The 13,542-nt window shown below is 56.2% G+C and overlaps 2 protein-coding genes and 1 long non-coding RNA gene across 3 annotated transcripts in view; 1 reads left to right on the top strand and 2 right to left on the bottom strand.

The window, feature by feature from the left end:
* The window catches only part of CRYBG2 (crystallin beta-gamma domain containing 2), a 28,935-nt gene extending 25,952 nt beyond the window's left edge, over nucleotides 1-2,983 (bottom strand). The window contains 1 exon segment of the mRNA XM_033840466.2: nucleotides 2,960-2,983. Within this exon segment, the coding sequence (XP_033696357.2) occupies nucleotides 2,960-2,968 (9 nt within the window). The 5' untranslated portion in view covers nucleotides 2,969-2,983.
* A 114-nt stretch (nucleotides 2,984-3,097) lies between these two features.
* LOC141276766 (uncharacterized) lies at nucleotides 3,098-11,746 on the top strand. The gene is made up of 4 exons (XR_012326762.1): nucleotides 3,098-3,434; nucleotides 5,731-5,875; nucleotides 9,576-9,691; nucleotides 11,219-11,746. It is a non-coding gene; the product is annotated as an uncharacterized lncRNA (long non-coding RNA).
* ZNF683 (zinc finger protein 683) lies at nucleotides 3,670-13,305 on the bottom strand. The gene is given in 8 exon segments (XM_033840474.2): nucleotides 3,670-3,746; nucleotides 3,749-4,005; nucleotides 4,007-4,041; nucleotides 5,059-5,187; nucleotides 6,301-6,995; nucleotides 8,384-8,588; nucleotides 9,229-9,356; nucleotides 13,279-13,305. Coding segments are annotated over 7 exon segments (1,512 nt in total). The 5' UTR covers nucleotides 9,343-9,356; nucleotides 13,279-13,305.
* Between the last annotated feature and the right edge of the window lie 237 nt (nucleotides 13,306-13,542).

Raw genomic sequence — 13,542 nt, 5'->3', positions numbered from 1 at the left:
ACACAGGCAGGATGAGCACCTGAAATCTTGGGGGGCGGGGGGGCCGGGCAGGGGAGGTCTATGCAGCAGCCTCCTCTCTGCTCCCTCCCCCAGCTGTCCACTCCACCTCCAGAGACAGAGAGACAGGGATGGGATGGGCCTGGGACCAAAATGGGGACTAGGCCTGTATCAGGGCCAGAATACAGAAAAAGGACAGTACCCTAATAATTCAAAAGCTTGCCATTTGCTGAGGCCCACCCTATGCCAGGTTTAGCACTAGGTATCAGGCCTACATAATCTCCTTTAAGCCTCACAAATAATCCTAAAAGGTAGATATTATTGTCCTCATTTTTCAGGTAAGGAACTGAGGTCCAGAGTGGTAAAGTGACTTGCCTGGAGTCACACAGCTAGTGAGCCTTGGAGTTAAGACACTAGGATGGTATCACTCCAAAGGTTGGTTGGGCATCACCACGCTAATGGGGGCAAGATGAGGAAGTGCCTTGGCTGCCCTCTCCGTACACTCTGCCCCCCACCCAGGCAATCAGTAGGGAGCGGAGGCCTGTGCCTCAGGGCCAGAGTCCCATTCCCACAGCCAGTGAGAACCAAGTCCAAGTGCACACATGGGATGTATCATCACGCTGGCCCAGGAGCATGTGAAGTCCCTACCCTGCCCTTCCTGTCCCTGACTCACCCGCAGCCCTGCCTCCTCTCAAGTGGGGAAAGAAAGGGAGGAGCAGTTCCCTCTGGGCCTATAGGGCAGGTTCCTGCCAGACAGGGTAAAGGGAGGGGATGTGACTTCCAGAGAGGGCACTGGCAGGGTGTGGGCACCCCCGGCGGCCACCCAGGCTTCCAGGTATAGGGTGGCTAGGCCCTCCCCTCCCTTCTCTCTTTGGTGTGAGAGAGCAGCACAAACTCCTCCCCTCACTCTGGCCCCACCACGACCGCCTCCACTCCTCCCAGGGTAGGCTGGAGACAGCCCTGTCATGATAAGATCAGAACAAAGTGCCCAGTCACTGCACAGAGACACAAACACCCCGTGCCTGAGAGCACATGCCATGTTCTTTGCAGATATAGGGCCTGTGAGCTACTGGGGTCCTCTTCGCTATGCCCGTCCCAGCCATTCAGCCTGGCCACCCACAGAGCCTTTTCCCTTTCTCTCAGACATCAGGTAAGAGTGAACCAGCTGGGAGAGATGTAGCAATTTGTTCAGGGTCACGTGGCCAGTGGCATCTAGGGTTAGGACAGAGCTCCGGCCCCCTGGCTTGCAGTCCCGAAATCTCTCCAGCAACAGAGCAGCCCAGCGCTTCAGGACGCGGGCCCTGGAGTCAGACTGCTTAAGCCTGTGTCCCAGCCCCACCACTTCCCAGCTGTGTGACTGGGGCGGTGACTTCACCTCTCTGGACCTCCATTTCCTCATCTGACTCACACAAAATACCCACCTTGTCTGGCTGCTGTGAGGATTAAATGAGATAATCCAGGTACAGCACCAAGCAAGTGACAAATAAAAGTTTAATGTTATTACAATCTGAGATGACAGGGGGAAACCTCTCCATGGCATTTAAGGGCGAATGCAGTGCAGTCTAAGCCAACTCAGGAACCTGTCATACTCATGACAAAGGGACGTGAAGACCAAAGCTGAACTGTCCTGTGATGAGAGAATCAAAGTCCACAGGGGCAGGAGGACTGCCTATCCCCATATTTGCCTTTCAACTATCTCTGGAGAGAAAAATCAGGAGATCCCTGGCATGCCACCTGCCAGACTTAGGAAATTGCAAATTTGTTGTAAAGTTTTATAAAAGCACAGGAACCTTATAATATAAAGTCCACATAACCAAAATCGTGGTACACCGACAGGTATATTTTTATGCTCCCAGACACTCATACAGGCTTATTTGAACATCAGGTACACTCCAAGACGCACACCCACACCCTTGGGCCCAGGGGCGCCCCAAGCGGCCCTCCTCCAAACCCCTCACCTATCCCGGGATCTGGCCTCCTCCGGGATCGGCTTCCCCTTGCACTCCCTCCGGACCCCTAGCCCGGCCAGGCGGCGAGCCACGCGGGCCCCCAGGACCCCGCGCCCCTCGGCGATGGCAAGGGCAAGGTTCCAGGCTCGGGGCGTCAGGACACCTGACCGGACCCGGGCCGCGGGGACCTCCCGGATCCAGCTCATTTGCAGAGAAACGCCTCCTCCGGCCCGCCCCCCTGAACAAACAGCGCCCGGCCCGCAGTGCGGGCGCGGGGTGAGGACCGATCCAAATGCTGCCCAAGCCCCAGGGCAGGGGGTGCGCTCTGCAGGGGTCGTCCCCACCCGGGCCACCACCCCCCCCGCTTTCCCCACCCCACCCCCGCCCCGCTCCAGCTCTCGGCCCTGTCTGCGCTACTTCTTTAGGCCCCCGGAAGCGCCAGGGGCCCACCGGGTCCCGGTGCTGGAAGCCTTCAAGCTGGGCCTGCACAAAGTAGGTCGGAGAGGAGGGTCCTGGGGCTAGAAGGGGCCAGGAGGCTGGACTGAGCCAAGCGTCTTTCCCGCCCCCCCGGAGAAGGAGAGGCTGGAACGCAGGGGCGGAGCCAGGAGCGGGAATGGGCGTGATTGGGGGGCTAGCCTGATTGGTTGGCATGTTGGGCGGAGCCAAAAGGGTAACAGGGTGGGCTTGGAACCTAGACCTCGATACTGGTGGGGACCGACGCCGACCCTGCCCTTACCCTGCCATGGTGGGCCCTTATGAGAGTTCTCTCTCTCGGTCCTGGAGACCCTATGACACAGCGGGAATCTCGCCTGTGGGGGAATCTTCCCCTGGTGGGGAAGCCTATCCGAAACCCACAGGGATGGGAACGGCGACCCCTGCTGGAAGTTGGCCAACTATTATGATTTACTAATACTACTACTGTTGTGACTATAACCTGGGCCTCCTGTACCCCCAAAGGGCAGTACCCTTTCCCACCTGATGCTACCTCTCTTAACTCTCGGGGGGGGGGGTACCTTGCACATTGGGGGATCCTCTGGGACTGCAGGAAGAAAGACCATCAGGAGGGTCCCAGTTCCCCAGGCTCTCTGCCAGTTCTTCCCTGCCGGCAGTCCTTGTAGGTCCTCTACCCCTTCACCGAGCTTGGTGCCTCCTTAGCCATTTGTCCTCTGTGATGACTGGTCCTGACACACAGGGGGACATCTTGCTTGTGGGTCATGAGTGGACACTGATATCCTTGTGTTCCTGCATCTCCCACAGGGAGCTCAGATCCTGGCATGTACAGAGGGAGGAGTATGCCGCACCTGACCACGGCAGGGAGTACCAGCTGAGGGAGCACGTAGGAACTGTGAGACAAGAATGTTGCGGCAAGCAGCAGACAGGCATCTGGGCAGGTGCTGGAACATCTGTTCAGAAAAGAGGGCAGTGTGTCCTGTGCTTGGCAACACGGTCTGCACCTTGCAGCAACCTGGAAGGCTGGACTGTCCGTCGGTGAGCTGAGATGGTGGGGCTGGTCCCAGATAGGTCCCAAACAGAGTGGAACTCAAACCCAGCCAGAGTAGATGGCCGCAGGCACCCACCCCACGCGGTGGGCAGCATAGTCTCTTCCTGGCTGTGTTCCCTGAACTGCCAGGTAGAGTGGGGTGTGAAGTCTGGCAAATACATGGTGACCTCCCCCTCCACTATTGAAGCTCAGGAGGCCTCAACTCATCATAGAGAAAATCCTTTAATTGCTCTGCCCCTGCCCCCTCCCCAGGGCAGTCCTGGCACCACTGCTCAGGCTGGCTGCCCTTGCTTTCCCCGGGATGCTGAGGACACCTTGACCTTGTCCACGTCTGAGTCTATCTGCCTCTCTGATGGGGCCACCACAAGATCTAGTGCCCCCTGGAGCCATCGGGCAAGGCAGGCAAGAGACGCCAGGGGCAGGTGGGTGTGAGCAAGGCTGCAGGGCCGTGGTGCGTGCAGCCGACGGTGCAGCTTCAGGTGAACGTGCTGCGTGAAGCGACTTGGGCAGACACTGCACTGGAAGGGCCGGGCCCCTGAGTGCAGGCACAGGTGAGTCGAGGTTGCTGGAGCTGCTGAAGTGTTTGTGACACATCTGATGGGAATGGGCACTGGCGTCAGCTCTGCCCACCTGGTTGACCCAGGATCTCTGCTCCCCCTCCCCATCTTGAAAATACCCCCCTACCACCTCCCTGTAATGCAAGCCTGGAAGCTTTCCCCCCATGATTCCTCCCTGGGACCCACAGTGTCTGGCAGATTGTAGCCAGTCAGACTGGGTTGGTATCTTGGTTCTTTTACTCCCTGCATGACCTTGTATAGGTGACTTCCCCTCTCTGATCCTTGCTCTCCTTATTGGTAACATGAGAGTATTAATACCTAACCTCATAGGTATGGTGGACTGAATGAGATAATCACATAGAACCCTTATGCGTGGGGCTGCAGCTTCAGTGGGCGTAATTAACATTTACTGGGAGCTGCTACATGCCAGGAACTGGTCTCGTGTACTAGTCTTCTCCAGGACTCTGGAGAAGCAGGACTAAGTACTACTCCTATATTACAGTGAAAACGCAGAGGCTCAGAGAAGTGAAGCCACTAGCCAAAGCTCACACAGCAAGTTGGAGGCAGAGCTAGGATTTGAACCCAGATAGCCCGGACTATAACCACTATGCTGCTTTTATTTCTGCCTCTTTAAAACAGGGAAAGAGTCTGGGCCCTTCTAACCTCCCAAGGGACATGGTGAGGCTCAAAGAGGGAGGGAGCTAACATTGAGCTGATGTTATAAGTAGTGTTTATATACTTTGCACACACTATAGCATTAACTCCTCCAACTATGCTGGGAAGTAGGCAATGGGTATCCCCAGGACTCCTAACTTCATTCTTCTCCCCCCACAGACATACATCTCTTTTCTCCCCTCCAGGCCCAGGGGGTGACCTCCAATATCACGTCCTGGCCCTTCCCTTCCACCTCCCTCTTTCCCCCAACCCTTGCCTCCTGTCCTGTCTCCACTTGCTCAGGATGGTTGGGGAATGGAGGCCACGGGTGCCATCCCCCAGGGGCCTAGAATTCTTCCGCAGCCTGCAGGAGTACAGGGGAGGGGGAGGATGGTCTCACCGGGCACTTGTGGGGCCGCTTCCCAGTATGCACCAGGTGGTGCTTCTGCAGGTGGGCAAGCTGGGTGAAGCTCTTCTGGCACAGGGCACACTGGAACGGGCGCTCCCCGCTGTGCACACGCAGATGGACCTGAGCCAGGTGTGGGAGAAATGCTGCCAACTGCCCAGAGCCCTCCAGCAGAGCCGGGGATCCTCTTCAAATCTCTACCCACATCCCCATAGGGCCCCCTTTTGGCATCAAGGCCTCTCAATCCCCCTGCATCTGTATCACCTCCCTGAAGGCCAATCTACCATTCCCCAGGATCCCCTCTCTCTCTCTGCTGCCCTGCAAGAGGGGAGATGGCTGTGGTTAGCTGGCCAGGTGAGGGGTACCCCGCGTGTGTGTGTGTGTGTGTGTGTGTGTGTGTGTGTGTGTGTGTGTTGTGTGTATCTTGTGCAGTGCTTCTCGAAGTATGGTCCCGCAGCATCAGCATCACCTGGGAGGGTGTTAGAAATGCAGATTCTCAGGCCCCACCCCAGACCAGCTGAATTAAAATCTCTGGGGCTGAGCCTAGGAATATGCATGTTTACTAGCTCTCCAGGTGGTTTGAGGCTCGTTAGAGTTTAAGAATTCATGCCCTAGAGGATGCAGAAGGGCTGTTCTCCAATAACCGTAACTTTTCCTCAACTTCAGCAGGTGCCAACTCGCGCCTAGCTTCCGGTCTTTGCTGATACACAGAGATGTGCCCATGGTTGCCCCCTGCTGGACGATGCCTATAATGATGCTTACAGCACAGCGCTGATGTGCAGGATCCCACATGAAAAAGGCTGGTTGTCAGGTCTGTGGTCTAGACTCACTAAAATCTACCTGTTCCCCCACCTGAACTTCAAATAAGTAAACAAGAGGAGGCTTAACTGGGAATCAGAGAGGATGGTTGTTCCAGAAAGGGCTTTGCCCTAGATGTTGAGAGACTGAGATCAAGACCTGACTGCACCATGAAATCAAGGCAACCTTGGGCAAATCTTTTCTCAGTTTCCCTATTTTTAACTTAAATGAGACGATCTCATAGACAGTCTTTTAGTGTGGAGAGGACTCCTCTCTACGGATGTGAAACTGAGGGGCCAAATGAACCAGCCAAGGTCATAGGCCCTAGAGGTTGCCCAGGAGTTCCTTCTGGCTGTAAGGTCCTTGATTCTAGAAGCAGGATGGGAGGGGGGTCATTGAAGGATGCCGAGGGGAGCCACGGAGCCCAGAGGCAGATACCTTGAGGTTGGAGAGCTGCCCAAAGCTCTTGCTGCACACGTTGCATTCGTACAGGATTTTGCCATTCTTTTTCTTCAGCGGATAAGGCAGTGCCGAAGAGCCCGCCTGGGAGCCTGGCGGGGCCGACTTTGCTGGAACCACCCGGCCAGCATGCTCCAGCCCTGTGGAGTCGGTCCTGGCAGCTGCAGAGCCTGGATTCCGGGCCTGGGAGGGTTGGGTTTGGCCAGAGGCTTGAGAGGCCCCTGCGTAGGGGTGCAGGGTCTCCCCCTGGGTGCTGGAGTGCCCGGCCTCATAGACATTCATCAGCAAGGTGGGCACAGCCATGGTAGTGTAGGAGGTGTTCTGGGGCAGCATGAAGAGGGGCGGACACTGCACAGAAGGTAGGCCCCCACAGGTGATCAGGTAAGGTGAGGGCAGGAGAAGTGGGTACACAGGATAGAACGGGCAGAGGTGGGATGGGAGTTCTTTGGAAATGGGGGTGGGTGGGGGCCAGGAGCAGAAAGCCAAGGGGCTGGGGCTCTTTTTGTCTTGCCACGGGTTTGGGAAAGAGCTGTTGTGAGGAGAGAAGGATGGGCTGGGGGACCCCTCGCCAGCTCTTTCCCGCTGTCTTCCCATCTTGTCCCTGCTCAGAGGGTACTTGGCTGTGAGTTTCTCGCCATTGGAGGAGCCGGCAGGCCGCCTTGGTGGCTGGTGCCCTGAGCAGGAAAGGGAAGACGGTCAGGGCCGCACAGACTTGGGTAAAATTCTGCTCTTCATCAACCTGCCTGGCTCAGAGCTGACAGAGGGCTCTAGCCTGCGCGGCGCCTCCCCTCTCTGGGCTTTCCTGGTCTGCAATTGCGTTTGCCAATAAAAGAGGCTAGAATTTGTGCAGCGCATAATAATTTCAGAGAGTGAAAGCGATTCAAGAAACCTATTAGACATACAGGTGGGAAGTCAAGTGGGCAGTTGGGTGCATTGGTTTGGAGATTAACAGAGCAGCCTGAGCTGGAGACATAAATCTGGGTGCCATGGGCCCAAATGAGATCCCATAAAAGGTGGTCCTAGATCTGCTGTGTCCAAAATGGTAGCCACCAGACACATTTAAATTGATTAAAGTAAGTACAGTAAAAACTTCAGTTCCTCACTTGCACTAGCCACACTTAAAAGGCTCAGTAGGTATGGTATCAGACAGCACAAGTACAGAGCATTTCCATTACTGCAGGAAGTTCTACCAAACTGCTACTCTAGATAAAGAGAACAGGAGAGAAGGGGGGAAAGAAGAGAGAGGAGAGGAGAAGAGAGGAGATGGGAACATGGGAGGAGAGGGGAGGGGAGGGATAAGGCGGCGGCTCTGGACTGAGTTCCTGAGCAGGGGGAGACTTAGGAGGTACGTAGTGGAGAGCAAGCAAGGGAGACTGAGGTGCAACAGCCAGTGAGGTAGGAGTTAAACTGGGAGTGATAGAAAGTAAACTATTCAATATGCATAAAGATTAAAAAGTAGATTGTCTGCTTGGATCCTCATTTATTCACTCAACCAGCTTTACTGAGCTGCTTTACTCTGTGCTGGGGAAATAAAGGACACAGCAGCATGGTCCCTGCCCTCCAGGTCGAGTTGCATAAGGAAATGGGGTATCGTAAGCAATAAACGTAGAACATAGGTTAGTGAGATTGTACTTTTGTGGAAGAAGAAACTGGCCTCCATGATGTCATAGAGCCAGAAAGGGCAGAACCAGGACTCCACCCACGACTCCCTGACTCCCAGTCAGGGCTCCTGTCTTATAATATAGGCCCCTCTAGCTCAAACACTCTAGGCAGACAAAGCGCCGCTCTCAACCGCCGGGAATAGCTACGCCTACACCAGATCCCATACCCACGCCTGAGAGAACCACTGGCCACTTCCTCTGCTCACCTCTGCTCACGTGTCACCACCTGAGAGCCCCTCACACCCCCAGGCAGAGCTCCAGCTCAGAATGTGGCAGTAACACGTGCTTGAGGCACTGTCCTCACGAGTGACACTGGGTCCGCAATGTCTCTCATCCCCAAACCTAACAGTGCTTCCCACCTCCAGCCTCCACCAAGGTGCAGCCCTGTGCCCTGGGCTTACTTGTGCTCGAGGCATCCTCTCTGAGACCCTGCGGGGCTGTGCCCGGGGGTGCCGACTTCAGGGTGCACAGGTATACGTCCGGGCCCTGAGGGCAGGCCAGCAGGGAAGACCTGGCCAGTGCCAGTGGCAAGGGGTACAGCCAGCTGGCACAGGACGGGCCATGGGCATCCACTGTGTCTGGAAGTGGCCTGGAGCCTGGCAAGACCTGGAAGGCAGGGGGAAGGGGCTTGGGGGCCAGGGACTGGGAGCCCCCTGGGGTAGTCCCTTGGGATGGTTCCACCCCTAGTTTGGGTTCCAAAGGGGGAGGAGAAGCTAAGACCAACCCCCAACCTACACCTGCCTCCACCCTGTCTGTCACTCAAATGGCTTCCCCTTCCCTCATCCGCGTTCCCAAGGGACTCACACGTCCACCCCCAGGGTTACCCTCCCCCTGCCCCAGAACCCCTCACTCAGCCCTGCTCTTCCTCCTCCCCTTCCTTCCTGACCACCCTCAGACTAACTACCTGGATGGAGCCAAGGTGAACTTAGAGAAAATCCTCATCAAAGACTGTGTACCCCGCAGGAGGGCCCTGAGCTTCCTCCCTCTAAGGCCCAGGCCACGGTCACACAGCCAAGCTTCCTGCATGGCCCTGTCCCTTCTCATGCCTCACAGGAGAGTTGGGCCCCTGGGGCACGGGAGAGGGTCTCTGGCGCTTCCAAAGGCACATTCCCATGATGTGCCAGGGTGCGGGTGCTCAGGACCAGGGGAATCTAGGTCCCTTCAGATTTTCCCCCTACTTCTTCCTAACATCCCCTCCTTCCAGAAGCAGCCTGGCCTCAAAATTGGGGATGGGACCGCATCTTACCTGATCGCCTTGGCAGAGCTGGGAGTCCGAGTGGGGGGACAGGGAGTCTCCTGTGCTCCCCAGGGGCTTAGTCTTGTGGCAACAACCCAACTCTGGAGCGGGTTCCCCCTTCATGCCCCCACTACCTGCTGGGAAGACAGGTCAGTCACAGGTGAGCAGTGAAGGTCCTCCAAATAAGAGCCTGTCTTCGAGGACTGGCTCTCCCAGGAAACCACTGTGTGACCTTGAGTCAGTCACTGCCCCTCCTGGCCTCAGTTTCCCCATCTGCAAACTGGGAGGGTTGGACTGGCTGATGTGAAAGGACTGTCTCAGCGATGACATGAAAGCCAATGATGCTTTCCTGGTAGGGGCAAGAAGAGGATTGAATGGAGACTGGCCAATCAGAGGCAAAGAGCACAGCTGGCCTGAATCCCATCCCTGGGGAAGAGAGGAGAGAGGAAGGTCCTCATGGAGGTACTTCCAGGTAAGCTCAGAGATCTGAGGAAACATTCCAGACCTCCTCAGGGCCACAGGGAATTGAGAAGCTATTCCAAGACTCTACCAAACACAGGCTCCTCACTGAGGGGCGCCCCTGTCCCCCAGCTCATCCACACAACTTTTCTGGGCCTCTGAGGAAGCCCCAATGTCCTGCCACTCGGCTAGCGCCTCACTTCTCTGCTGCTTTCACTGAGGCCCGCGCAGCCCAGGGACCATGCAGCTCGGCAAGTGTCCCGAGGCCCTTCCCTTCCCCCCCCGTAACCCTCCTTAACCCCCAGTGCCCCTCGGAGCCTGGCACCCTCATGCGGGTGTCTCATTCCTCCAAAACCCGGTCTCCTCTCCCTCTTCCCTGACTCCTCCCAACCTGCCCCGGGTCTCAGAACACCCTAGAAGGAGAGGCGGCCTGGGTGAGGCTCTTCACCTGGCTCGGCAGAAGTCCCCTCTGGCTGGGGAAGGAAGCAGGTGGGCAGGTGGGCCGCCAGCCTCTGTCTGTGTTTGCGGCCCCCGTGGGTGTGAGAGGTGACAGGAAGGCGCTACATTTGAAGTTGCCACAAATAGGAAGGGGGGGCAGGCAGGCAGGCGGGGGCCCTATGGGACCTGACAAGGGCAAGCCGCCCACCTGCCTTTACCTACCTGAGACAACACTGCCAGAGCTTGGGGCCACAGTAAACTGGAGCTACTGGGATTTCAGTGTGTGGGCTGGGATGGAGTGGGATGTGGTTAACTCTGGTTCTCAGAGAACTCAGATGGCTGAGCAGGAGGGGGACAGAGCAGGGCTCAGAGGCTGGAGCTGGGGTCCTTCCAGGGATGCAGGCCCAACGGGGACAGAGACAGGCAATGATGTTGAGAGGGAAGACAGTGACGGTGGTGGCAGGGACAGAAACAGGCAGAGACAAGAGCAGGCAACGTAGGGTGAGGCAGGGGAGAAAGCAGGAATCCGATCTCACACAGCAGGCGCCTAGGAGGCAACGAGTACATCTTCCTCCTCTTTGTCCCATCTCTGATTTCTCGGTTCTGGGGAATCCTTTCTCTAATTTAGATAGAATGCTGAGGGCCCCGCCCCCACCGGCAAGAGATAATTCAAAGACACAGCAAAATGCTTGTAAGGCATGACTAGATATCAAAAGGGAGACCCTTTAGGCCAGAAACAGCTTTAGGCTGAGCAATTTCATCGTTCCTGTGAGCAGAAGGTGCATCACCCCCCGGCCTCACACAAATTCTGCCCGGTTGGTGTGTCCGCAGTGTCTGGCCCAGTGTGGCAGCCCCATCCAGGCCTCAAACTCCACCTGGCCATGCCACCCAGGTGGCATGGAATGCACAGGGACATCTCGAACTCTCCATTGTAGGCAAGGGACATATTACTCTGCCAGCTCAGCCCCTGGTCAGTACTCACTTCCACTCTGGCCCCCGTCGCTTCCTGTCATAATCATTTGCCCATAAAACTGACCCCTACGTGTCTGTGTGTATCTCAAGGTCAGGGACCACTCTTTACTCATTCTTGTTTCCCATGTAGATATTTGCCAGGTTTTTTGGATGCCCAGCATCTGGAACTTTCTCCCACATGAGTCTGGAGGGAGGCAGAAGGCACATTCCACTATAAAAGCCAAAATGGCCGCATGCTGAATTCCTACCTCCTTGCTCCAGCGCGTGGTGTGGGCACATGGCATGGACCAGACCGACCAGATGTGCCCATCCAGACTGTGATCAGAAGCCAGTGGCCCTGGGGCTTCCCTGCTGGTGCAGTGGTTAAGAATCCGCCTGCCAATGCAGGGGACATGAGTTCGAGCCCTGGTCAGAGAAGATCCCACATGCCGTGGAGCAACTAAGCCCGAGCACCACAACTACTGAGCCTACGCTCTAGAGCCTGCAAGCCACGACTACTGAGCCTGTGTGCCACAACTACTGAAGCCCGCCCGCCTAGAGCCCGTGCTCTGCAACAAGAGAAGCCACTGCAATGGGAAGCCCGCGCACCGCAACGAAGAGTAGCCCCCACTCGCCGCAACTAGAGAAAGCCCGCGCACAGCAACAAAGACCCAGTGCAGCCAAAAATAAACTAAATAAATAAAAAAATTTGTTTTAATTAAAGAAAAAGGAAAAGAAGCCAGTGGCCTTGAGGTGGCAGGTCGGTGGAGCCCACTCTGTACGTAGATGGTGATGCCCCAGCCTCCAGGACAGCAGAGGGAAGAAAGGGGTTCAGAGGGTGTCACCAGTCCTCTCAGGGCTGGTACTGGGGGTGTGGTCCTGGCCCTGCTTTCCAAGCCTGGCTCTGCAGCCTTCCCAAACCTTCTCTGAGCTTCCCCAGCATCTTTTTTTCTTTTGCGGTACGCGGGCCTCTCACTGCTGTGGCCTCTCCCGTTGCGGAGCACAGGCTCCGCACGCGCAGGCTCAGCGGCCATGGCTCATGGGCCCAGCCGCTCCGCGGCATGTGGGATCTTCCCGGACCGGGGCACGAACCCGTGTCCCCTGCATCGACAGGCGGACTCTCAACCACTGCACCACCAGGGAAGCCCCCCCAGCATCTTTTAAGTGAATTCTTCCTTTCACTCTCTCTTCTTCTTTTTTTTTTCCTTTGCCCACACTGCGTGGTTTGTGTTCCTTGACCAGGGATTGAACCTGGGCTCTCAGCAGTGAGAGCACAGAATCCTAACTACTGGACCAACAGGGAATTCCCTCCTTCTCTCCTTAAATCCTCCTGAAATGGTTTCTGTAGGTTACAACCAAGAATCCTGCACTATACATGTCCAGAATAGATGAAGCACCAGGCTCAGGTTGGAATACTCCGAGGGTTAGAGTAGATAGCTACCTTTACGGTTACTATGTGCCTGGCACTGTGCTAGGGGCTTCGTAAACATTATCTTATTTAATCTTCACAATAAGCCTGTGCAGTTGGTTTTATTATCCCCATGATGACGGAACAGAAGCTCAGAGAGAGTAAGCAACTCACTCAGAGTCACACAGCAAATAGCCAAGAGCTCTCTAGTGCCAACCCTCAGATTCCACTGTCTCTTGGCAATGTCAGCCCACCCCCAGTGCCACCCCCACTGCTTCATTTGTGCCCCCCATACTCTCTTCCGAAGTGCCATTCCCAAGGCCCAGACCACCCTCCCCATCCTCTCCCCCAACCAACCCTGCACATACCAGTTGCCCTCTCAGCATCCTTCAGATTAGCGGGCAGCCCTTCCCATGGCACTCCTTGCCATCTTGGTCAACCAGAACTCCACTCCCCAAAGCTGGAGCCCTCCCAGCCTCCCAGGACACAGCCTGCCTCCCCTCCAGCCTTGCCTGGAATCTAAGGGTGCAAAAGCCTCACTGGGTACCTGTGGAAGGCCCCACCCACATCTCGAAGGCGGATTCACACACACCTTTGGCTTCCATCTGCCAACTCCGCCCCCTCCTGGCATCACACTCTGCTTCCAGCTCACAGAAAAGTGTACAACCTCTTGGTTAGGAACAAAAAGGAAAATGGCCTTGGAGATTTCCAGATCTCCAATCCCTGAAAGACCTGGTTAGGAGTGTCCCAGGAGGAGGGCTGGGGACACAATCCCTCAAGTTCCCACTGGAAACAGCCTCTACCTGCCAATCCCTTCCTTGCTCCTTTCTCTTGGGCCTTGCCAGGTCCTCTGTCTTGTCAGCCTCCAGGTCCACTGTGATGTCACCAGCTTAACTGTGATGTCACCATGTCCCACATCCCCCTGAGGGGTAGCACAAGGGGTAGGACCATGGCCTCCTGGGAAACCTGGACCAATGCCTGGACCCAGATGAGAGACCCAGGCCAAGGCAAGTCCTTGGAGACCAGAGGGGGCTTGAGAAATGATCGTGGAGGGGAAGCAGGGTTGA

The sequence above is a fragment of the Tursiops truncatus genome, chromosome 1 (assembly GCF_011762595.2).
Source record: "Tursiops truncatus isolate mTurTru1 chromosome 1, mTurTru1.mat.Y, whole genome shotgun sequence".
In the NCBI taxonomy this organism is placed as follows: Eukaryota; Metazoa; Chordata; class Mammalia; order Artiodactyla; family Delphinidae; genus Tursiops; species Tursiops truncatus.
Note: the sequence above shows the minus strand (reverse complement) of the source record. Positions and strands in the feature narration are given on the sequence as shown.